Source organism: Gadus macrocephalus, chromosome 3 (genome assembly GCF_031168955.1).
Source record: "Gadus macrocephalus chromosome 3, ASM3116895v1".
In the NCBI taxonomy this organism is placed as follows: Eukaryota; Metazoa; Chordata; class Actinopteri; order Gadiformes; family Gadidae; genus Gadus; species Gadus macrocephalus.
The window spans coordinates 1,495,087-1,520,609 of NC_082384.1; the positions used below are offsets into that span (position 1 = coordinate 1,495,087).

Here is a 25,523-nt window from a genome sequence, read left to right on the forward strand (position 1 = left end):
ACATAATGTACATAATTCATTCATACATAACGAATACTTAACTGGAATCCAAGACTGAAGTCACATGTATTAAAAACGAGTAACTTTATTACGTGGTGACTGTAGACAGCAAAGGGACGTACCATGTTGATGACAACGCAATACACTATATGAAACACTAACATACACACAAACATACACTAACACACATAGAATATATGAGACAACTTCTACTAACTATATAAACAATATAATAATGACAAAAGTTATAAGGTGTAATAAACTCGCTAAACTATTGGGTTGGAACCATTGCGAAAAGGGCAGCAGTGGTTTTTGGGATGAGGAGTTCCTCACTCGTTCACAAAAATAATGTACACAGTCTTGTACCTTTGCCTATTCTTCCGTTTTCCAAATTATTTTTGCCCCGAATCAAACGTTTTCTGGTCACGACTACCTTGATCACAATCGGCATGGTTCCAGGCTTAAAACACGATAAAGTTTTCACGAAAAGTGGACGGTGAAAATCCATGGGAAATTTACTTCTGGAACCAGAGCTGTTAAAAAGGGGGCGGTCACTGTTGCGCTCTTTAACTTATTCCAAACCACAAAACTAGACCCTAAAACAAAACCAAAGAATGAAAACTTAAATGTAAATCCAAATCATATAATCAACACCCTCACCCTGAATCCAAACCTCACTCCAAAACCAAAGCAAAGAATCAAAACTTAACTCTAAAACCAAATCAAAGTATCAAAACTTTAACTCCAAAACCAAAGCAAAGAACCAATCCCTATGCCACACTTCAATAAAAAATGCTTCTTTCAAATAGTTTTTACCTCTGAAATGGTCCACAACCTCATTTTAATATCAGACGACCCAAGGTCGCTGTTATTCAGAAAGAATTTAAAGTAGCTATTTGAATGGAGCCACAACTGCAGGCTGTGGCCTTGTTGTTGGTAAACAAGTGTTCAGGATCATCCGATTCTCGAGTAGTCTTCCCCAAACGCTAAAATTCCTCTTGCACATCTCGTGCATATTTTGCTGGCATCGTCCTCTCCACAGCTGAGATATGCCTTTGCTGGATGGTGTAGTGAATGCTGTCACCTAGCACCAAAGCTAAAGTGCTGATTAGAATGTTCTTGGCCATTCAATTTTTATATACGTATGGCCATTTTATTTAAATCTTCTTTACCTGCAGGTCAACTGTCTTTCAATTATGTTATATTTAATTAAGTGCATTAAATTTGTCTTTTAAGCGATGAGAACCAGCATACAATCTTTATTGGTGTCACTAAAATATGGAAATAGTGCACAATATGGAAGTAAATATGTCACATCGGATTTAGAAAAATAAAAAGCCTTTGAATTTTAAGCACTGAACATTTATTCGTTGAAATAATGCATCTGGATTTTTTTGCCTCTGAATTTAACGCTTTAAATTTTCAACAAATCCTTTTCACCTTTATTTTTCAATGTTTAAAAATTCAAAATCAAATATTCAACGTTAAAAAATTCAACTTAAATATTTTCGACGTCCCCAAGTTCGGCATGCCAAAGTCAGCTTCAAAATTCAATGTGATAATTCAGTGTTAACATCCGAAGACCCAAGAAAGAGCAATCAATCCTAGATTCTAGACCGCGGTCAAGCAAGGAGAGCGGAAAACCCGTCACTGACTGGGTCTTTCTTTCTTGATATAAACGTTAATTCTAAACAGCATTTTACACAGTATTCTATAATAGGAAAATGCTCAAAAGGTACATCAATGTCATTAAACACTGACTGTAGCTATTTATGGGGAGAGAACGGTGGTGGACCTTACTAAACGCTCTATCAATTGTATCGGTCTGTAAAATGCAAATCAAATCGAATGTATTTATCAATCACATTTAATAGGGTGAGTTGGGGAGGTTTTATGTTTTATTAATGTTTTTGTTATAATGCAGTTATAGTGTTTGATTGCAGGGACTTGGCTGGATTTGCATGCAGCGAAAGGTGTAATTGTAGTGGATTAAGGAGCCCAATTTATTAGGGCACCAATTTGGGGCGAATCGAGGTCCCTTTGCCTACCTTTGGTGTGATGCTGGGGCGATCTGAAGCCCCCTGCCCACTCTGGAACGAGGGCGCAGAGCCGAAAGCATTGCGTACTGAGTGGCAACTGAAGCGACAGCAGTCTGTAGTTCAAGTGGAAGCATGGCGTGCCTTGGAAAGAAGCGCCCGACAGCAACCTGCTTTTAATGTGTCATCCTCATCTGTATCATGCCACTCGTGTGGAATACTGTCGGCTCTGCATGCTCGTTGCGCTCTCGTTATGCCACCACAGAAGCATATTAACCAATTTGCTCCAGCCATTTAACGTGCGCCCGGTGTCACAAAACGAATACCCCCATACGAATAATCCATGACGATACAAATGTAATCGTTTTAAGTGTGTGCATGTTTCCGTACGTGAATGCATTTCTACGCTTCAAGCTCTTGCATGTTGCAGAAAATGTGCAACAGCACCCCCTGGGGTCACACTTTTCGTTGGGTCGCAGAATTCTGTGCACCCGCTCGCCTTCCTTGCTTGATCACGATCTAGCATTGATTGCTCTTCCTTGGGTCCCCTGATGTTAAGGTCGAATTTTATGCATTGAATTTCGCATGTTGAATTTGGGGACGTTGAAAATATTTAAGTTACATTTTTTAACATTGAATATTTGATTTAGAATTTTTTGCAGTTGAAAAATAAAGGTGAAAATGATTTGTTGAAAATCTGCAAAAATCCAGATGCATTATTTCAATGTATATACTGTATATTCAGTGCTTAAAATCCAATGGCTTTTTGTTTTCAAAATCCGATGAGACAGATTTACTTCCATACATAACAAAGTTGATGTAAAATTCAAAGTTCAAAGTAGCTAAAGGAAGTGATCAGTCTGTTTGGTTTCATTGCAGGTAAGATTTGCACGCATCAGCATTCACACTGAATGGACGTGTTTTTCCTTTTGAATATATTCCTACTATATATATTATGTAAATTAGTTGCAGGAGTTGAACATGCTGACCTGAATGAAAATAATTGTACACATAAAAAATGTCTACAATTTTGATGTTGATGGGCGTTTAGCTGATCGATGTTTGTTTGTTTGTTTGTTTGTTTGTTTGTTTGTTTGTTTGTTTGTTTGTTTATTTGACAGGGACAGTGCATATTAATAGACATTTCTGTAAATATGCCAGATTTAGCCAAAAGGTTAGTTTCCATCTGCAGTCCATGGCCAGATGTAACAATAGGCTCCCTAAAAAGCAAATAAGCAAATAGCAGAAAGAGTTTAAAAAAGAACATAGAAAAGCAACAGATAAAACATTAATTATAACCACATACAAGTATTCAGTAGTTCAAGCATTAAAATACATGAAGCATGCAGGACAAACAAGAGTCAGCATCAAACAAACACAAATTGAAAAGGTAGACTAGGACTTATAGAGGACATCTATATGTGTTAGACATCGAGGCAGTAGCCCACCAAAGCAGACAGTACATGCACAACAAACTAACAAAAAGTCGACATGACAATAGTACATGAAGCAGCACAGGAGAGACATAGAACGAGTTACAAAAAGCATACAAACAAGCAAGCATACAAAGTAAGTTGCAGGACAAATTCACAGACACGCTGACACAAGGAGGCAAGAGCAGGCGGGTCAAGTTTAGTGCTGGCAGATCATATTATCAATCAGCCACTGTTTCAGATTAGAACTAAATGACCGATATGTGTTTAGGTCTCTGATACATGTTGGGATGTTATTCCATTCACGTGAGGCTGCAACAGAGAAGGCTGACTGACTAAAGGTACTTTTCCTAAATGGAATAATGCAGTCCCCTCTCATGACTCCTCTTGTGATCCGATGTTGGTTTGTTCTAATAGTTACAAATTCTCTAAGTGGAGGAGGGGCCATGCCATGTATGATTTTGTAAAAGAGACATGCATTTTTGTGCTTAATCATGTTTTCCCAGCTCACTAGATTGTGTTTTCTTAAAATTGCACAGTGATGGAATTGCCTTGGTTTTTTGTCCAGAACTTTCAGTGTTTGTTTATACAAAGACTGTAGTGGTTTTAGTGTTGTGTGATTAGCCTGAGACCAGCTCGTCAGACAGTAGCTCATGTGAGAGAATATCATTGAATGCATGTACATCATGGCTGCCTGGGTGGACATAGAGTTTCGTATAAATTTGAAATTGGCTAGATTGAATTTGATCCTTTTGCAGACAGTTTTTACATGTGCCCTGAAATTAAAGTTGGAGTCCAGAATAATGCCAAGGTATTTAAATTCCTTAACAATTTCTAATTTTTCTGCTGACACAAAAACATCTGGGTTTTCACTACAGTCATTTGTTTTGGAGAAGAACATACCAACAGTCTTAGACACATTTAGTTGGAGACAGCACTGATTGAGCCATGCTGTAATTTTCAGCATGGCCTTTGTGAGTTTGGCAGCAACTTCGGTTTTTGTCAATCCATGCACATACAGCACAGTATCATCAGCATACATTTGAATGTGGGCCTCTGGACACACTGACGGCAAGTCGTTGATATACAAACAAAATAAAAGTGGACCCAGTATGGATCCCTGTGGGACACCAGTGGACAAGGAGAGGGTGTCAGATTGCTGGTTATTTATTCGAACAGTTTGAGTTCGGTTAAAAAGGTATGATTCAACCCATTGACGTGCCTCAACAGAAAAATTAAAATTGGATAACTTGGATAATAGAACCTTGTGATTCACAGTGTCAAATGCTTTGCGGAGATCAAGAAAGACAGCACCGACAACGCCACGCTTATCCAACAGTGATTTAATTTTCTCAATGAAAAAACAATTAGCCGTCTCGGTTGAGTGGTTGGATCTGAAGCCAAATTGCATTGGATGAAGGGGGAATGAGCTGTTGTTCAGGTGGTGTATGATTTGCTCAGCTACACACTTCTCTGCTACTTTAGACATTATAGGGAGGATGCTGATCGGCCTATAGTTACAGGCGGAATGATGATCACCAGATTTGAAAATTGGCGTGACAATTGCAGATTTCCAAATACTTGGAAACTGCCCTTGGGATATTGAAAGATTAAAAATTTTAGTGATGGGATTGGCTAATGATGAACCGATATCTTTAAGCATCGTTGAGTCCATACCAAATGAATCTTTAGCTTTTGAGGGTTTGAGGGATCTAATAATACCTGTGATTTTTATTTCTGAGACAGTGTTTATACTGAAGGCTGGCTCCATTGTGTTTACTGAAGACACATTAACATGATCAGTCGAAAAGCCCTTTGCAATAGTTGCTACAGAATCAACAAAGTATCGATTAAGAGCTACTGCTACTTCAGATGGGTCCTTGGTCAGCTTTCCATTCAAGTCAAGTTCAATTGACCTTCCTGCGCTATGATGTTGTCCCATGAGTTTTTTTAACTGAGTCCATATTACTTTCGGATTACCCCGTGCCTCACTAATTATAGCAATAAAGAAATCAGCCCTAGCTTTCCTCAGACCTGTTATCACTTTATTTCTTAACATGGCAAAGTGATATTTGTCATGATAAAATTTTGTTCTAATGGCCTTTTTTAATGCAAGATCACGTTCTTTCATTAGTTTCAAAATGTCTGCATTTATCCAGGGAAGACTGTTCTTTTTATTCCTACTCCTAATGCTACGGGAAAATTCTGCAATTATACTCTGAATTTTACTTGAGAATATTTGACTGCCCTCACTCAGGTTTTTTCCAAATAACAGATCATTCCAGTTAAAACTATGAATAGTGTTTTTAAAAGACTCTTGCATGTTCTTGGGGATTCTAATGCTTTCATCTTCCTTAGTAGAGGAGCTAAATCTCTTTTTTGTTAACTTTCTGACCACAAGAGTTAGATTGTGGTCAGATAGCCCAGTTATCATGTTGTACGTTTTTGAGGTTCTCTCCGGTCTGTTACTGAACACTAAATCAATCTGAGTTCTGGTGGATTGGGTTATTCTTGTTGGACCTTTAATCAGCTGTGAGAGATCTAGCCCATCGGTTATTTGTTTGAGGTTCTTTCTAATTGATCTATCTTCCCAATTTACATTAAAATCTCCCATTATTATCACCTCTTTCTTAAAATGACATTCCTTGAGCATGTTTTGGAATTTTTCATAAAAATCATTATTTGAGGAGGGTGGGCGATACATTACAATAAGAATAAAAGACATTTGTGGTGATAGAGTGATATTCCAGCCAATACATTCCAAATCACAGTTTGACAGCAGTAATTCATTACATTGGATACAATCCTTCAGATAGACCATAACCCCGCCTCCCTTTGATTTCACCCTATTTCTTCTATACATTTGATAGCCTGGTATGTTTAGTGCTGCAGTTGGTGAGTTTTCATGTAGCCAGGTTTCAGATAGACAGAGGAAATCTAAATTTGATTCCATTAGTAGATGCTGGATTTGGTCACTTTTCGATACAATACTTCTTATGTTAAGATGACCACCAAATAAACCCTTAGGTTTAACTTTGGGATCCCATATTATTCTGGAGTGGTTGACAGTTTGAAAGACTTTCCACTTCCTGTGTTTTGTGATTGCCTGATTAATGATTTGTTTCCCATTTACATCCCTTAGCCCTCTGGCCACACGTAGCTTTTTATTTGAGTTAATGTTACACTTTGCTATTGGATTGTTACCATCGATACCAGGAAGCTGTCGGTCAACATGCGTATCAGACTGCACGGCAGACTGAGTCACCACTGTGTAGACCTTTTGCTGTGGTTGTTGCCCGGCTGGCCGTGGTTGTAGCCCGGCTGGCTGTGGTTGAAGTCCGGTTGGCCGTGGTTGTAGCCCGGCTGCCTGTGGTTGAAGCCCGGCTGGCTGTGGTTGTTGCCCGGCTGGCTGTGGTTGAAGCCCGGCTCTCTGTGGTTGTAGCCTGGCTGGCCGTGGTTGTAGCCTGGCTGGCCGTGGTTGTAGCCCGGCTGGCCATGGTTGAAGTCTGGTTGGCCGTGGTTGTAGCCCGGCTGGCTGTGGTTGTAGCCCGGCTAGCTGTGGTTGTAGCCCAGCTGGCTGTGGTTGTAGCCTGGTTGACTGTGGTTGAAGTCCGGTTGGCTGTGGTTGAAGCCTGGTTGGCTGTGGTTGTAGCCCGGCTGGCTGTGGTTGAAGCCCGGCTAGCTGTGGTTGAAGCCTGGTTGGCTGTGGTTGTAGCCCGGCTGGCTTTGGTTGAAGCCCGGCTGGCTGTGGTTGAAGCCCGGTTGGCTGTGGTTGTAGCCCGGCTGGCTGTGGTTGTAGCCTGGCTGGCTGTGGTTGAAGCCCGGTTTGCCGGGGTTGTAGCCCGGTTGGCTGTGGTTGTAGCCCGGCTGGCTGTGGTTGAAGCCCGGCTGGCTGTGGTTGAAGCCCGGCTGGCTGTGGTTGAAGCCCGGCTGGCTGTGGTTGTAGCCCGGCTGGCTGTGGTTGAAGACCGGCTGGCTGTGGTTGAAGCCTGGCTGGCTGTGGTTGAAGCCTGGCTGGCTGTGGTTGTAGCCTGGCTGGCTGTGGTTGAAGCCCGGTTTGCCGGGGTTGTAGCCCGGTTGGCTGTGGTTGTAGCCCGGCTGGCTGTGGTTGAAGCCCGGCTGGCTGTGGTTGAAGCCCGGCTGGCTGTGGTTGAAGCCCGGCTGGCTGTGGTTGTAGCCCGGCTGGCTGTGGTTGAAGACCGGCTGGCTGTGGTTGAAGCCTGGCTGGCTGTGGTTGAAGCCTGGCTGGCTGTGGTTGAAGCCTGGCTGGCTGTGGTTGAAGCCTGGCTGGCTGTGGTTGAAGCCTGGCCGGCCGTGGTTGAAGCCCGGTTGGCTGTGGTTGAAGCCCGGCTGGCTTTTGATGTAGCCCAGTTAGGTGAGGATGTAGCCTGGTTAGCTGTGATTGTAGCCTGGCTGGCAGTGGATGTAGCCCAGCTAGCTGAGGATGTAGCCTGGCTAGCTGTGGTTGTAGCCTGGCTGGTAGTGCTTGCAGCCCAGTTAACTGAGAATAAAGACTGGCTAGCTGTAATTGTAACCCTGCTAGGTGTGGTTGTTGCCCAGTTAAATGAAGGCCTGTTAGCCATGATTGAAACCCAATTAGCTGTAGTTGTGGCCCACTTAGCAGTGGCCCTGTTAACTGTGGTGGTTTAGCATCCAGGTAATAAGAGTTCATTAAAGGTCCAGGATTCATTTCAATATCACCAGCCAGAAGCAGTATCATCAGAACATGTGCAATTCCCAGGAAAGGTTTAAGTTGGTCTGACTGTTCATCTTTACCTGAGGGTAGCCTTGCACGTCCATTGTCCAGTAGTTTTGTGTAGAGCAGGTGTTGACTCTTCTTTGCTGGGTAGAGGACTTGTTCGCTGTTTTTATCAATTTGCTGTGTGAATGTTAAGCACAAGAGTAGATAAGAACATACTAAAGCAATAAAGAGACATGTAGATGGAAGAAGCCGATATCTTTTGAGGTTTTTAGTTGTTTTTTTTGGCATACACACAGAGCCTGCCAACCTGTGTGACTGCACGGCGGCCATCTTGTATTCCTCTGGACCCTGATGTTAATTATTTTAGTCTATGCTATTTCTGAAGACATGTTTCAAGCAAACCACAGTTATGAATGGTTTCTTCACCACATAATGGACAACACTAGTCTGGCTATTGCCAGACCAAGCTCAATCGTTGCATGTTGCTCTCATATGTACATCAACAGATGTACATCTGTTGATGTAGAAGGGGAGTGGCAGGTCATCCTCTCAGTTAGTAGAGTGTGACCTAGAAGGGCGTGGCAGGTCAGCCTCTCTGCCAGTAGAGTTTGATGTAGAAGGGCGTGGCAGGTCACCCTCTCAGCCAGTAGAGTGTGACATAGAAGGGCATGGCAGGTCACCCTCTCAGACAGCAGAGTGTAACGTAGAAGGGCGTGGCAGGTCACCCTCTCAGCCAGTAGAGTGTGACGTAGAAGGGCATGGCAGGTCACCCTCTCAGCCAGTAGAATGTCACGTAGAAGGGGCGTGGCAGGTCACCCTCTCAGCCAGTAGAGTGGGACGTAGAAAGGGCGTTGCGGTCACTCTCGCGGCAGTTAGATAATATCTCTTTGACAAAGAAGCCCTAACTGCCCTTTGGAATCTCTTCACAGAAGGCCTGAATCTCAACACCATAGAAACACAATACACATGCTATGTGCAAAAGCCAGCATTTGATTGATTTCTTGGTCCATTGATGCTAGCCTGGTGAGACTGATTTCACATTATGTATCTTTCTGCAGATCAAGCCAATTTTCAAAGATTTAAAATGTATCGGACCAATCAGTTCATAATAAACAAGAAGTGCCACAATTAACCAATAATGGCAGCGCCCAAGGAAAGTATAGCTATCTCAGAAAAAAATTGAATTACACGGGGAACGTGTGTTTTTCTGAATAATCTAACAAAACAATCTGCAATTCAAAACATATATTTTTTGTCATGCAAATAATGTTCAGTGGTAACCCTTCCTTTTACAGTCCCCTAATTACTAGGTATTTACCCGGTACATGCATGGTAAATTATAGTGTATTACTGGGTAATTACCACTGGTAATAAGAAGGTAAATACAGAGGTAGTTACCGGGTACATACATGGTAAATCATAGTGTATTACTGGGTAAACTGGTAATAAGAAGGTAAATACAGAGGAATTATCGGTAAATTATATTGTATTACTGTGTAATTTACCACTGGTAATAAGAAGGTAAATACAGAGGAATTACAGCTGATGTACTAAGTAAAACCTCCACTATTACCAATCAACTCAACTAAGTAGCGTTGTAACTGTTTTAGGTTGGTAATAACTCTGATATTGTGTACTTCCTAGGAAATTAGGCAACCAATTCTTAGAAACACCTATTATCCAAGGTTTATGTTGGTAACAGCCCAAATGTAATGATGTACTATTAGCAGATTACTTTCCAATAAAATACTTTTTCTTAGTTATTATTCATAGCTACACCCATTTAGAAAGGGTTTATTTGATTTACCACTATGGAATTACTTACCTGGTAACAACCTCTGCAGGAAGTTTTCCTCTAATGTCATGGTACATCTTCTTAAATACTGGGTACGAAGCCGCTTGTTTCCATGGTATTACCAGGTTCTTACCATATCATTTATGATACATTCCATTGTCCATGCAGTCAACACAAACTTGTACCATGTATGTTCTGCGACGTTACCAAGTAAAACACGACAATTTACCCAGTAATTAAGCTGAAACTGTACTGTAAAAGGAAGCCTTGTTTGTTTCCATGGTATTACCAGGTTCTTACCATATAATTTGTAATACATTCCCTTTTCCATGCAGTCAACACAAACTTGTACCATGTACGTTCTGCGACGTTACCAAGTAAAACTCACCAATTTACCCAGTAAGTAAGCTGAAACTGCACTGTAAAAGGAAGCCTTGTTTGTTTCCATGGTATTACCAGGTTCTTACCATATAATTTGTAATACATTATTCCCTTTTCCATGCAGTCAACACAAACTTGTACCATTTACGTTCTGCGACGTTACCATGTAAAACACGACAATTTACCCAGTAATTAAGCTGAAACTGTACTGTAAAAGGGAGCCTCGTTTGTTTCCATGGTATTACCAGGCTCTTAACATATAAATTGTAACTGGTTATTCCCTTTTCCATGCAATCAACACAAACCATATATGTTCTGCAACATCGTTCACCATTAGTTAAGCGCTTTAATTGTTGTTATAAAACCCCAAACCACTGTTGATGAAAGGCTTATTAAAATTAAACAAAATCAAAGGCTTACCTTTCAAACAATGCATATCTCACAAACAGGCACTGAACACTCTTTTTTACAAAAAAAAGAGCCGTCCACGTCAACTCAATTTAAATGTTACTGATGGTGTTTTGATAAAACACATGACAGTGTTAGGGCAAGTGACCACAAGGAAGACTGCTTCAACCTCTACAATTTGAATAAGTGGTGAATGCCATGCAGCAAACTGCCTATGGGAGCATCTTTGTGGTCATTCGCAAACCAATGAGTCCACTCGATGAATGAGAGATGGCTCTTTAGTGTCTTCTCTGTGAGGTATCCCTGCAGTCTCCCCATCTGGGATCTGAAGGCTGACCAAGACCTGGGGTCTCATTTATAAAACTGTTCGTGGGATCGCTACTAAAAGTATACGTACGCCCAAAAGCCAAGTTTTGCATGCGCCAAAAAATATTCAGATTTATAAAACCCTGCGTACGCACACCGTACGCAATCTTTTCTTTATAAATCACAGACTGCATACAAGTGTGCGCAGCTGAATCAGCTTCACGTTCCGCCCTGTACACGCCCCTTTTTAACCATAAATGGTCAATGCAAATGACCTCATGAATTCGATCTGCATATAAAACAGACTCAGATGCAAGTATTATGTCTTGTCGGAAAAACAACGGCAGAAGTAGGTACTGAGAAAAGCAAAAAAGCGAAATTTCAAGGAGGTTGAAGTGGAGACACTTGTGGGTGAGATGGAGGCCCGAAAAGTAGTTTTGTTCGGCGGTCACGGGATTGGGATCGCCAACAACAAAAAGCAGAGTGAGTGGCAACATGTTGCTGCAGCAGTGAACTCTGTCAGTAGCACGGAGCGCACAGTCCCAGAATTAAAAAGAAGTGGTCTGACATAAAGTTACATATTTTTATGTAGCCTACCAATAAATCGTTATGGTCCCTAAAGACCCTCTCCCTCCGAATCCTGCCATTTGCATGGTCCGCCAGAAGTGCCATATGATGCAGCATTACCACGGCGCTCACCTCTGTATTTATAGGGTTACGGTAATAAGACTGACCGAGAACACCTTGGATAATCAGTTTGTAATTACCCACGTAAAATGTTCTTGAACATAACCCCTTTTTAATGCCTGATTTGTCATGAAAAGCATCAAGAGTAACAGACAACGATGGTGATGAGGAGTGTGGCTTGGTTTTCCACACTTGGGATTTAATTGACATTTGATTACATGTTTACAAAGTCACATAAAAATATTATGTTATTGACACATGTTGGACAGATGCTTTATTCCATGCAGTCGCGCCGTCAGTGGACAGTATGGAGAGACAGGATTAAATATAGAGAATTTTTTTTAATTTATATTCTAAGGAGATGTTTCTGGAGTTATAACTGAGAAATAACGCAGTTGACTTAAATTATTCTGATTACATAGATGTAACGCATGATACGGGTTGAAATTAAATTAATGAAGGGCGATGATGAAACATAATCGTTCTTCTCACTCTACAATTCTTCGGTCTGACTTCAGTTCACCACCACACCATCTGTGTCGCCAATTCTCCTTTTCCTCTGAACTATGCGTACGCATGGGTCAGAGTTTGCTTAGGGCTGCGCACATTTTCCCGTCAAGTTGGTTTTTTATAGATCACTACCTTGGCGTGGAAAGTCACGTACGCCAATTTCAGCCCTGTTTTGTGCGTACGCAACGGTTATAAATGAGACCCCTGACCAGGTACCTTCAAATCTCCCCTTCCATACTGTAATAAAGAATCAGAAGACAAGAAAATAAACATTAGGACTGTCAATTAATGAACATTTCTAGAACATGTAGAACTCAACGATTATTTTGTTTATCAGTTAAGAAAGGATGCTGGTCCTCTGGCCATTGTGTTTGGTCATATTGGAAAGAGAAAAAGGCATAGCTATAAATACAGTTAATAGGACGGGAGGGGACAGGCTGTTCGGTAAGCACTTTAGCATCGAGCTAGCGGAGCTTCTGTCATTCAAACAATTCGGACATGTTGCTTAAAACCTATAACACCCAATTTATTAAAATATCCGGATTTAATCGGGCTCTGTCCCATAAATACAGTTCATAGGACGGGAAGAGACAGGCTCTGTTAGTCCCGGTTAGCGCGATGCTGAAGAGCAGCTCTACCGGAGCATGCCACCTCAACAAGTGCAAGTTAGCCTCCGGTTTGATATTCACCGGATATTCGGTTTACCACCCAATCGGATTCATCAACATAAGTGCAATACATTACGGGCTTAGTATGTTGAGGACGGTTTAGAACACCGTATCGCGAAAAATCACAAACACATGTTGTCGCCATCGATGTCTGTGCAACAACGTCATTTACATTCTGGCTGCTCCCTGTTTTAGGGACCGTCAACAAATAACACTCACCGACTGGTGGCAGAGACGTTACCATGGAATTGTTTCAGGAAATTAATCACACAAATACATTGCATTATAGTTAATCATAATGCAGTTAATAGTTTAATATTCGACAAAAATTGACTAAACTATATTTGAAATTATTAATTGCATCCCGTTTAACAATAATGCAATATATTAGACCGTCAACAAATTACACTCACCAACTGGTGGCAGAGACGTTACCATGGAATTGTTTCTGGAAATAAATCATATAAAATAACATAAAAATCACAAAAATATACATTTTGTCACCTAATTGTAGTAGTAGTTGCCAATGGTGGGCTGCTACTTAGTACAGGTAACTTTAATAATATACTGCATTATTGTTAAACAGGATGCAATTAATAATTTCAAATATAGTTTTGTCGATTTTTGTCGAATATTAAACTATTAACCATGGTAACGTCTCTGCCACCAGTCGGTGAGTGTTATTTGTTGACGGTCCCTAAAACAGGTAGCAGCCGGAATGTAAATGACGTTGTTGCGATGGCGACAACATGTGTTTGTGATTTTTCGCGATACGGTGTCCTAAACCGTCCTCAACATACTAAGCCCGTAATGTATTGCACTTATGTTGATGAATCCGATTGGGTGGTAAACTGAATATCCGGCGAATATCAAACCGGAGGCTAACTTGCACCTGTTGAGGTGGCATGCTCCGGTAGAGCTGCTCTTTAGCATCGCGCTAACCGGGGCTAACAGAGCCCGTCTCTTCCCGTCCTATTAACTGTACTTATGGGAGAGAGCCCGATTAAATCCGGATATTTTAATAAATTGGGTGCTATAGGTTTTAAGCAACATGTCCGAGTTGTTTGAATGACAGAAGCTCCGCTAGCTCGATGCTAAAGTGCTAACCGGAGCTAACAGCCTGTCCCCTCCCGTCCTATTAACTATATTTATGGCCATGGACGCTGGAAGTGGGGGGGCTGCAGCCCCCCCTGGTGGCGAGAGGCTGAATGTGAAATGCAAAAACCCCCGTGGAAATAAAATAAATACATAAATATATCAGACTATTATTATACTATTGTCATTTTATTGACATAACTCAAACAACATATTTGACTATAAATGTCACAAGCAGTATAAAAACCCTCACTGAAGTCCGTAGGTCCACGATACAAACCTTCTTGTCTTCTGATTCTTTATTACAGTATGGAAAGGGAGATTTGAAGGTACCTGGTCAGGTCTTGGTCAGCCTTCAAATCCCAGATGTGGATACTGCAGGGATATCTCACAGAGAAGACACTAAAGAGCCATCTCTCATTTATCGAGTGGACTCATTGGTTTGCGAATGACCACAAAGATGCTCCCATAGGCAGATTGCTGCATGGCATTCACCACTTATTCAAATTGTAGAGGTTGAAGCAGTCTTCCTTGTGGTCACATGCCCTAACACTGTCATGTGTTTTATCAAAACACCATCAGTAACATTTAAATTGAGTTGATGTGGACGGCTCTTTTTTTTGTAAAAAAAGAGTGTTCAGTGCCTGTTTGTGAGATATGCATTGTTTGAAAGATAAGCCTTTGATTTTGTTTAATTTTAATATGCCTCTCATCAACAGTGGTTTGGGGTTTTATAACAACAATAAAGTGCTTAACTAATGGTGAACGATGTTGCAGAACATATATGGTTTGTGTTGATTGCATGGAAAAGGGAATAACCAGTTACAACTTGGTAAGAGCCTGGTAATACCATGGAAACAAACGAGGCTTCCTTTTACAGTACATTTTCAGCTTAATTACTGGGTAAATTGTCGTGTTTTACATGGTAACATCGCAGAACGTACATGGTACAAGTTTGTGTTGACTGCATGGAAAAGGGAATAATGTATTACAAATGATATGGTAAGAACCTGGTAATACCATGGAAACAAACCAAGCTTCCTTTTGCAGTACAGTTTCAGCTTACTTACTGGGTAAATTGGTGTGTTTTACTTGGTAACGTTGCAGAACGTACATGGTACAAGTTTGTGTTGACTGCATGGAAAAGGGAATGTATTACTAATTATATGGTAAGAACCTGGTAATACCATGGAAACAAACAAGGCTTCCTTTTACAGTACAGTTTCAGCTTAATTACTGGGTAAATTGTCGTGTTTTACTTGGTAACGTCGCAGAACGTACATGGTACAAGTTTGTGTTGACTGCATGGATAAAGGAATGTATCTATCATAAATGATATGGTAAGAACCTGGTAATACCATGGAAATAAACGGCTTCGTACCCAGTATTTAAGAAGATGTACCATGACATTAGAGGAAAACTGTTCCTGCAGAGGTTGTTACCAGGTAAGTAATTCCATAATGGTAAATCGAATAAACCCTTTCTAAATGGGTGTAGCTATGAATAATAACTAAGAAAAAGTATTTTATTGGAAAGTACTATGCTAATGGTACATCATTAAATTTGGGCTGTTACCAACATAAACCTTGGATAATAGGTGTTTCTAAGAATTGGTTGCCTAATTTTCCTAGGAAGTACACAATATCTGAGTTATTACCAACCTAAAACAGTTACAACTACACACTACTTAGTTGAGTTGATTGGTAATGGTGGAGGTTTTACTTAGTACATCAGCTGTAATTCCTCTGTATTTACCTTCTTATTACCAGTGGTATTTACACAGTAATACACTATAATTTACCAGATAATTCCTCTGTATTTACCTTCTTATTACCAGTGGTAATTACCCAGTAATACACTATGATTTACCATGTATGTACCGGGTAAATACCTAGTAATTAGGGGACTGTAAAAGGAAGGGTTACCTCTTCAGTTTCTTTCCAGAATTTAGAAACCAGTCCTGAACAGCTTCTCTCTCTCTCTCTCTCTACAGGAGACGAAGGCGTGGTGTTTGGCCATTCTGTGGAGACGTCGCATGTCAGAGCTGAACCCTTCCAGGACCTCAAGTAAGTCCCACACGCCTCAGTCAGAGATTCTTCTGAGGTATAAATGTTTGCGTGTCTATCTAAGCTGAATTTACAGTCCTGTGCTCCCCACGTTTCTCAGTATCCACATTTTGATTCAGAGACCAGCTGAAGAATTGCCTGCAGTTCTGCTTCCACTGCACATTTACATGTAAACAAGGGGGCAGTATATCGTTTCAGAATTCAAATGCACATGAACCGATGAGCAAACCGGGAAAGGAGTTGGGAGATCGAGTATGCTCCATCGACAATAAGTTGAAGAATGAATTCATTTGTATGAAAGAGATGTTGCAGAATCATTCAGATGCACTGATGAAGAGCCGTTGATGTACTACTCCCTACCTAAAAGAAGGGGCTTGCGCAGTCCGAGCAGCCACGTTGATCTGTGTGCATTTTGCATACATTCAGGAAATTTGATTTGGCCTTTATTGTGTCTATGTCTGTTGTCTGTGTATATATCAATAGCGTAGCCAGGATTTTTCAACAGGGTCGACTTTTGTGAAGTATACAGACAATTGTTTTTTTACATCATAATTTTTTTATTCCGATAAAGGCAGCAATTGTCCCAAAATTAAACAACGCATGATTTCATCACAGATCAGACAATTAACGGCAACCCGCTGGCCCCCGGAGCTGAGCTCTTCCTGGAATTCAGCTCCGGCAGGAGTCTGGGAGGCTGCAAACGGCTACAATCCCGTTCTTCTCTACGTCATGATTCAATCTGTGCTTCAGATTGATGTGGAAGTGGAAGAACCAGAGACGTCGGAAAACCCGACGCTGTCGTTGCAATTCATGAAATCATCCGGAGGCCCACACAGGTTTTGGAAGTGATATTATATACAACTAGAGTTTTCTCAACCTCTAGTTTTAATTAAACCCATGTCAACAATGTGGAAACCCCAGTCGATAATGTAACAACTTTCTGAGCACATAATATAATAACATTTTGCCTATAATTTTACAATGTATAACATTCGTTTACCTACATTTAAATATTTTTTAACCATTCAGCGAACAAAAGGCTTCAGGCTGATTATCATTTAGGGTTCCACACAATGACATGCAGAAGCGTCATCAACATGCCCACTGAAGTGGTGTGAGAAATACAGAATTTGTTCTCCTTATTCATCCTCATCCTCATCGTCATCCGCTTATCCGGGGTCGGGTCGCGGGGGGAGCAGCTCAAGCAGGGGGCCCCAGACTTCCCTTTCCCAGGCCACATTGACCAGCTCTGACGGGGGGATCCCGAGGCGTTCCCAGGCCAGTGTTGAGATATAATCTCTCCACCTGGTCCTGGGTCTTCCCCGAGGTCTCCTCCCCACTGGACGTGCCTGAAACACCTCCCAAGGGAGGCGCCCAGTGGGCATCCTTGCCAGATGCCCGAACCACCTCAGCTGACTCCTTTCTAAGTAAAGGAGCAGCGGCTCTAATCCGAGTTCCTCACGAATGGCTGAGCTTCTCACCCTATCCCTAAGGGAGACGCCAGCCACCCTTCTGAGAAAACTCATCTCGGCCGCTTGTACCCGCGATCTCGTCCTTTCGGTCATCACCCAACCCTCATGACCATAGGTGAGGATAGGAACAAAGATCGACCGGTAGATCGAGAGCTTTGCATTGCGGCTCAGCTCTCTTTTCGTAACAATGGTGCGGTAAAGCGAACGCAATTCCGCCCCCGCTGCTCCGATTCTTCGGCCAATCTCACATTCCATAGTACCCTCACTCGCGAACAAGACCCCGAGGTACTTGAACTCCTTCACTTGGGCTAAGGACTCATTTCCTACCCGGAGTAAGCAATCCACCGGTTTCCTGCTATATAAGGTCATTTACATTTCCTATGGAAAAAATACTCAGGGGTAGTATTATTCAAGAGATTTTCAGGGTACAAATGTCAGGATATGTTGTTCACACATACGGCCCATCAGGAGAATATCAGGACTTACACGTGTGTCTGGAAGTAGCTAGTGTGTGAGCATTTGATTACATTATAAAATTTCTAAAATTATGGTAACAGGGGTAATCGTTGCAAGTTCAGTATACTATGCATGCAAATCAATTATTAAATAGCGTTTACTGTTATTCAGGGGAAAAAGGGCTTTGACATTTTAAAATGCAAGGCAACTACTATTGCTTAGTTAAAAATATCAATCATCATTGAGATTAAACATTGCTTCCAGTGTCCTGGCCAAGACAGGCAGCAGTAGCCTACAGTCACACATAGCATACAGATAAATAAAACAACTAAAACAGTCCGAAGGGGGGAGGGGGGATATCAATATTGCAAGACATTTGGGGAGGCTCAAGGAGGAGGGTAATATTAAGTTTGAGCAACAAAGTGGAGTCTTGTGGTGGACTCTATAGACATAATGCACCATACTGTTTTATTGACATGTTTTCGTTCTGTGTTATAGGGACAATGTCTCTTTAAGATCACGTGAATTATGTGTTGATATGCCGGTCGTTGTAATGTTTAATTTGACTTTTTTTATATTACAAAATGAACCACCCGCCGTTGCTTTTTCGTTGTGTCTCCCTTCTTTTATCGCAATTTCTACAGTCTATGGACAGAATGTGTTACCTAGGAGAGTTTGTCGACGGCGGAGCCGTTATGGTTAAAACCATAACATATTACCTGGGGAGTGTGTCGCTGTGGTGTGTGCTTGTGTGTGTGTGTTGTTATCTGCGCATTTGTCCATGGCGGAGCCGTTGTGTTTAAAAACATAAAGTCTTACCTGGGCGAGTGTCGCTGCGGTGTGTGCGTGTGTGTTCTTAACTGCGTGTGTGTCGATGGCTGAGCCGTTAATTTTAAAATACATGACGTCTTAGCTCGGCCAGTGTGTCGCTGCCTTTGTCGTGTGTGCACGTGCGTGTGTGCGTGCATGCATGTGCGCTTCCATGTATGTGTGCACATGCACCAGTGGAGGCTTCTCCATTGAGGAGAGGGAGGAAGATCCTCCCTAACATTGTTGAGAATAAAAAAATTTAGATTGCCCAGACTACTGTAATGAGTTAATGCCCTTAAATATGACTACTTTATACTTTAATGCCTTTGAATTCATAATGTTTGTTTCCCTGGGTAAAGGGACATTAGGTCCCCCTATCGCCTATTGACAATTACATCAGGGAGGAAGGTCCTCCCTCAGCCTCCGTTGACTCCCATTCATCTCCCCAAAAGTACTGGCGGCCGGTGAATAACATGGGTTTCAATGGGAGAGAGGAGGAAAGTCCTCCTCTGAGTGGGTGTGACCGGCATCTGATTCGCACAAAAATCGATTCGGGCTGCGCTATGAACCAATAAGCAGGATCCCTGGCTGGTGAGCAGTGTTGCCAGATTGGGAAGATTTCCCACCCAATTGGGCTACTTTTAACCACGTTAGGCTGGAAAAATTATCAATGGGCGGTAAATCTGCCCAATCTGGCAACGCTGTCGATAAAAAACCCACTCTGCCTGCAGTGCCGTTCAGTCTAATGGGGCTTTCACACCAAAAAGAACCAAGAGCCAGTTCCGGGCTGGTGCTAGGGCCAGTTCCAAACAGGTATCAGCCTTATCCCAGTTATGAACCAGTTGGTTTCACACCGGCCAGAGCCAGCCAAGGAGCCGGCGAGAGCAACGTCATGACGTCACTGCAAACGTCTCCGATCAACCCTGGCCGGAACTGTACAATAATAAAAAGAACCCTCGCGCCAGCTTCAAACACAACAACAGCAATTTCGTCTTCACGTCAATCCGTGTATGGTTCGTTCTTTGAATATTCCGATTTAAAACAAAATCAGAAAAAACTATTAACAGAGTCGTTTTTGGGTTTTTCTGATTTGGTTTTGAAGCCAAAAAAGGGCGAAAGGAATGTACAAATAAACAGTATTTTTCAGTTTTTTAAATCAAAACGGGAAAACGGAATGATCCAGTTGCTTGTTTTTATTTGCGTGATATTTAGATGAAACCGCAATGAATGCCGGGAAAAGGGCACGAGATAAAAAAAAAATACATATAAAGACGTTTTAAACGTTCCATCGAGTCTCTCGCATTCTACAATGGCCAGCTTTATTGTTTTCTGTGGGAGCCGGCGACTTAGTCTGCGAGTGGACGATCTGAAACTAAATCGGTTACTAGATTTCTTCTTCGAAGGTTGTGCTCCACACAGAACCTCCTCACCATCATAACGGAGCACTTCGGGGCACCAGATTGCTTCAGAGCGGTACTGATCACGTCGTGTGTCTTTCCAGTGTCAAATAGTTCACGAATAAAATCACCATACGGTTCAAGTGTGGCCATAACTAAGGCTAAACATAATTAGACAGTGTATTGCTGGTTTAGGTGGTTGGCTCTTTTTTCTTCGCTGCGTTCTGCCTTCTGGTGTAGCCTATAACTATAAATGTATCTATTTTTGTTTTTGTTTTTCTGTTTCGGGTTTAAAAACCAACACACAAACACAAATAAAATGCGGTTTATTTGTTTATTCCTTTTGCCCTTTTTCCGATTCAAAACCAAATCAGAAAAAAAACGAAAACGACTAATTGTTTTTTCTGATTTTGTTTTAAATCGGTAAACCATAAATCTGTGTATTGTTAAAACTAACCATACACAGATTCACGTCCATTGTTTACTTCGGTGTTTTAAAAATGCCGGTCTTCGTTGGTCTTCCTGTTTATGAAGGTAAGGATAACCCCACCCCCAGCCCCCGGCGTAAAAGCAGTTCTAGTTCTAGCCCAGCTCAATCCTGGGGCTGGAGTCAAACCGGTTTTTAGAGGCCGGAGCCGGTTCTCTGGCGGTGTGAAACCAAAACACTGGCCCTAGCTCCGAACTAGCCCGGAACGGGCTCCGATTTTGCGGCGGTGTGAAAGGCCCATAAGAGACGCAAAGCAGGTGAAATCATCTGAAGGATAACGAGATTCTAACATTTGCGAATAAAGTGTACAATGGAAACATTGGAAACAGAGGACATTGTTCAAGTTTAATTACAAAGCATTCCATTCATTGAGTTACAGTGTTAAGTTAGCGACCAAAGAAAAAAATCGAGATCACCAAAAGTAATGGCAACGTCAGTATTGTGGGTGCTACATGGTTTTCTAGGTACTCATGGCTTACTGGTAGCATTACTAGCAATCAACTGTATTGCTGGCCCTGTTTGCTAATGAATAATGGCAAATCTCCAACGTGGGCTGGTTTCACTGATGTCAAAAATCTTTATAGGGCAACCAAACGCCACGACAATTGTCAAGTTCACGTTGGTGCTGCTATGCGACATTCCTTGCTAGGCACCATGCCTATAGATCAGGTTGTTTGAAATAATGTTCTCGTTCTTTTACTAGTTTGTTACTCTGACCGTTCTGTTTGATATTGTGGAAAGGGTGAATGATTCATAGCATGATTTTAAATGGCATCACTTTTGGTCTTTTCTTAAAACAATTGTAACTGAAAATAAACATAGGTAAATTACAACCAATAACTTCAGTCATTGAGGGCAAAGATTGGCCCAGGTTTTTTTATTTACTTGTACAAATCAAGAGTAGGCCTGATTTGACTAATGGGCTTTGCATCCTTTCCTTCTGCCCTTGTAGTCCATTTCAAAGACATGCTGCCCACCAGCTTACAAATTACAGTGATGCCACTGGTGGCTTTGTATCAATTTTATTCACATAACTATCCCTCCCTACTATTTTGTAGTTCACCAAAACAACCTGAAACAACTTGAGTCTCACATTCTTATGCCACCACCAACAGTGCAAACAGGCCAATTGCAACCAAGATCTGTGCTCCTCTGGATTGTATTTTGAATACTAAACGACACGTCAATTTCTTTGACGACACTGGTACTTCCACAACAAGTAAAGATTAGCCATGGTTGAGAATGAATTGCCAGAACAGAAACACGGCGGTCACAAGGGGAAGACTCTTTCAAACTCAGGCGACCAAGCATAACGGAATCGCTTGAAATTCCAGCGATTGTGGACACACAGGCCTCGACATTAACGGTTGCCCGCTTGCCCGGGGCAACCAAAAGTCATATTTGCGCAAGTTGAGATTGATTTCTGGTTGCCCGAACGGGCAAGTGGATTTTGGGTGGATGTTAATATAAAGGCTATTTATTCAAATGTTTTTAGAAACTGCAAAACAACCTCTTTTGCCGCAAAATAACACAAAATATAAGTATTTGCAATTGATCAGCGCGCCGTCTTCTCTTCTCTCGGAAAGCGAGTTAACAGACCCGCATCGCTTCAGTGCGAATATAGCCCCGCCTTCTGTCACTCGCAGTGCGTTCTCTGGCCGTGATTCGAAGGTGTTGGCTAAAGGTTAGCCAACAAAGCTAGCATCGCAAGTGCAGCAGCGTCTCCGCGAACGGTTTAGGTAGAAGGAAAATGGAGTAGTGATGGAGGAGTGCAGTTTGGAAGTACTTTGGATTGAGGCAAATTACCAAGGAAAGTCATATGCAAGAACACGGTTTTGGGTTTCATAACTGTGCACATGCACAGCAATAGCGATCTTTTTCACGAAATTGGACCCTCACAAACTATATATTACATGAAAGCTGAGCCTCCACTTATTCCAACAGTCCAAACAGTGTTGCCAGGTGGGAAATGTAGGATTATCGTACCAGAGACATAAAATTATCGTATTTTGAGGGAAATTATCGTACACCGGTCATAATCAAAATAACAAGTCTATTGATGCGCTATATAGTCACTCGAGTGTTGAATAGCATCTAACAGGCACTCACGGCTTTGCGTTGGTACGGAATGGATTCATCAGCAGCCCCACAGTTGCGTTAGGCTAACGTGTCCCCCATAAACAATGACGGGTGGGAACTAATGAGCCAAATCATGAGGCCTGGAGGCCACCCACTGTTAGGAAATAGACATAGCACCAGGTTTAAAAGGGAAATAGTATTCATGATAACTGACAAGAAAATAAAGATCTGGTTTCACATATTGAAATTTTATTTTCAGAGAAACAACATTGTCTCTGTCCTCAAAATGACAACAATTCACAAAAACTGCACTTAAAAAAACTTAAAAGTGCCTACACCAGGTTCTAACTTAAAATAAAGTGCAGTTCTATGTGATTTTTTTCTTTTATCTTTTCTTTCTCTTTGTGTTTTTTTGATTTGCTGTGGTTTTTTAATACAGTTATTTCGGCCACCAGCTCTGTCTTGCAGCACCGACAAAAGCTTTGCTTTCCGAGCCTGCAACAGGTCTCAACCACCCGGCAAATTGGCTCTCCCACTCTTTTCTGTAAGTTTGTAGGCGATGCTGCTTACTTCGACTCTGCCCCGCCATTTTCTTAGCCTCTCCTCCTCCTCCTTCTCCTCCTTCTTCTCCTCCTCCTCCTCCTCCTCCAGGTTCTTTCATTTTCTTTTCCCCGCTTCTCCAGACCGGGCCGAGCCGTCTCTGCTTCTTCTTCTTTTCTTTCTTTTTTTTTTTTTCCTGCGCAGCGGACTATTCAGCCAATCATTGCCGTTGTTCTGAGGCAAGCTCACATTTAGAAAAGCACGATTGGCTTGAAATTTGTCACATGGAAAGAGATGCCTTCAGGGTTCACAAAAAAAAATCCGACAGACAGTTGCGACAGGCTGATTACAACCGATTACAACCACACATTCACTGAATGGTCAAATTATCGTATTTTTGGCCTTTTTTGGGATTATTGATCGTACATCGTACAGAGGGCCAAATTATCGTACAAATACGATAATTATCGTACACCTGGCAACACTGAGTCCAAACCATATCATTCTGTGACTAAAACTCGCAAATAACAACTTAAGAAGAAACGTCCCCTTTTCTTTTAACAACCAAAAATGAAGTATTACCTTTGTGATTTTTGTCCACAAAGTTGATTCTGGTCGAATAAAACCACCATAAACAGATAACCCAGTGTCTGGGCCAAATTGCAACTAAACATGGTATTTTCAATCAATGAATAAGAGAAGGTTTCTTAGGAAATAGGTAAATTGCCTTCAATCAGAAAACATATTCTTCAGCGCAATCTAGTGGCCATATAGTTGGGTCATCTATAGAAGTTCCGTGACCGTGGAGAGGAAAGGTTTGTTTCTCACTGGATTTGTCATCTATAAAGGTTAAATAAAAAAATTAGCCGGGGTGCCCCTCACAAAAATGTGGGGAAATTTTTGTAGAGCCCTATATCCAAAATGGCTGCTGCCAGCCAAGCTGGAAATTTACTTTTTAATGGTTTTGCCCACAGTGCTGCATAATACATGGTTTCTGAGACTATTTGGGTCAAGAAATTCACAAATGATGTAGATTTATTGATTTGACCTATTTTTGACCTTCAAATTCAAGATGGCTGCCACTTTTGGCTCTTTAAATGTCAATTTTTCAAAATCGTCAGAGAGCCTTAATATTAGGCTCAAATGAAAGGTCTGCTCATACTGAGTTCAGTTAATTAATGAGTATCGAGACAAATAGCGAGTGGGTCTATGATGTTGGGGGAGGAGGTGATTACATTGAGGCAGCAGTCTCATCCCTTGGCATCAGCGATGAGCAGCTCGTTCAGAACTTGGCTGCACGGCTATCGAAGATGATCAAAGTCACACCTACTGTTCCATGGCCACCTTGCATTGATCATCTTGAGGAAGATGAACAGTTGTGTGAGTTGCTGTTGAAGCTTTTGACTTGGCTAAAACAGCCTCAGAGAAAAACTGCCGACCTCAGCCCTGCAACACTCGGTCTGGCTTCCATGATCACCTACCACATTACTGGACAGCGCACTACCACTGCTATCAACCTGGGTGTAAATGTCCATGGCATGACTCGAAGTAAAGATCTGGTAGACACTCTACACAAGAGTGGTGTCTGCATCAGCTATGCAGACCTGCCCACAGGAGATTGCAGATGGCAAGCCAGCTATTGTTATTATCGACAATGATGACTTCAAAATTGACACCCTGACAGGTAACTCAACAGGAGCCCATCGAACAAATGTTATGTATGTGCAGCCAGAGAGCTATAACAAGAAACCAGATGAAGTTCCTGCTGCAAGGCTCTCCAAGAAGAAGAAAATTTTCTGCACAGCTGAGGCAGAAGTGTGCAGAGCTGACAAAGGTCCATCAGTACAGATGCCCACCTGGTAGCAAGAGTGAGCCACCAGCTCGTCCCATGGTAGATCTACCAGTGAATGGCACAGCTCCACAGCGTGCTCGCTCTGTCATACATGCACTGTCTCGCATAGACACTGATGGTTCAAGACCACCACCTCAACAGCAGCAGGTTCCGGGATACAGTGGTGCTCAGTCTTGCCATCATCTACCACACAACAAGAGCAAGCCTTACTACCACACAACGTACAATGAACCTCCAAACAAGTCAGTGATGCATGACATTATGATTAAACAACTGAATGCCATGCACAAGAATAATATTCCCTTCTCCTTTCTCGTTGGTGACCTGCCCACCTACAAGACAA

At 41.9% G+C, this 25,523-nt stretch overlaps 2 protein-coding genes across 2 annotated transcripts in view; one reads left to right on the forward strand and one right to left on the reverse strand.

Moving 5' to 3' along the window:
• Window positions 1-25,523, forward strand: part of LOC132453326 (zeta-sarcoglycan) — a 607,697-nt gene that overhangs the window by 486,135 nt on the left and 96,039 nt on the right. The window contains exon 6 of the mRNA XM_060046170.1: window positions 16,015-16,087. Within this exon, the coding sequence (XP_059902153.1) occupies window positions 16,015-16,087 (73 nt within the window). The remainder of the gene's footprint in view (window positions 1-16,014; window positions 16,088-25,523) is intronic.
• LOC132453325 (uncharacterized) overlaps window positions 1-25,523 on the reverse strand; it is a 268,078-nt gene that overhangs the window by 172,979 nt on the left and 69,576 nt on the right. The window lies entirely within an intron of this gene.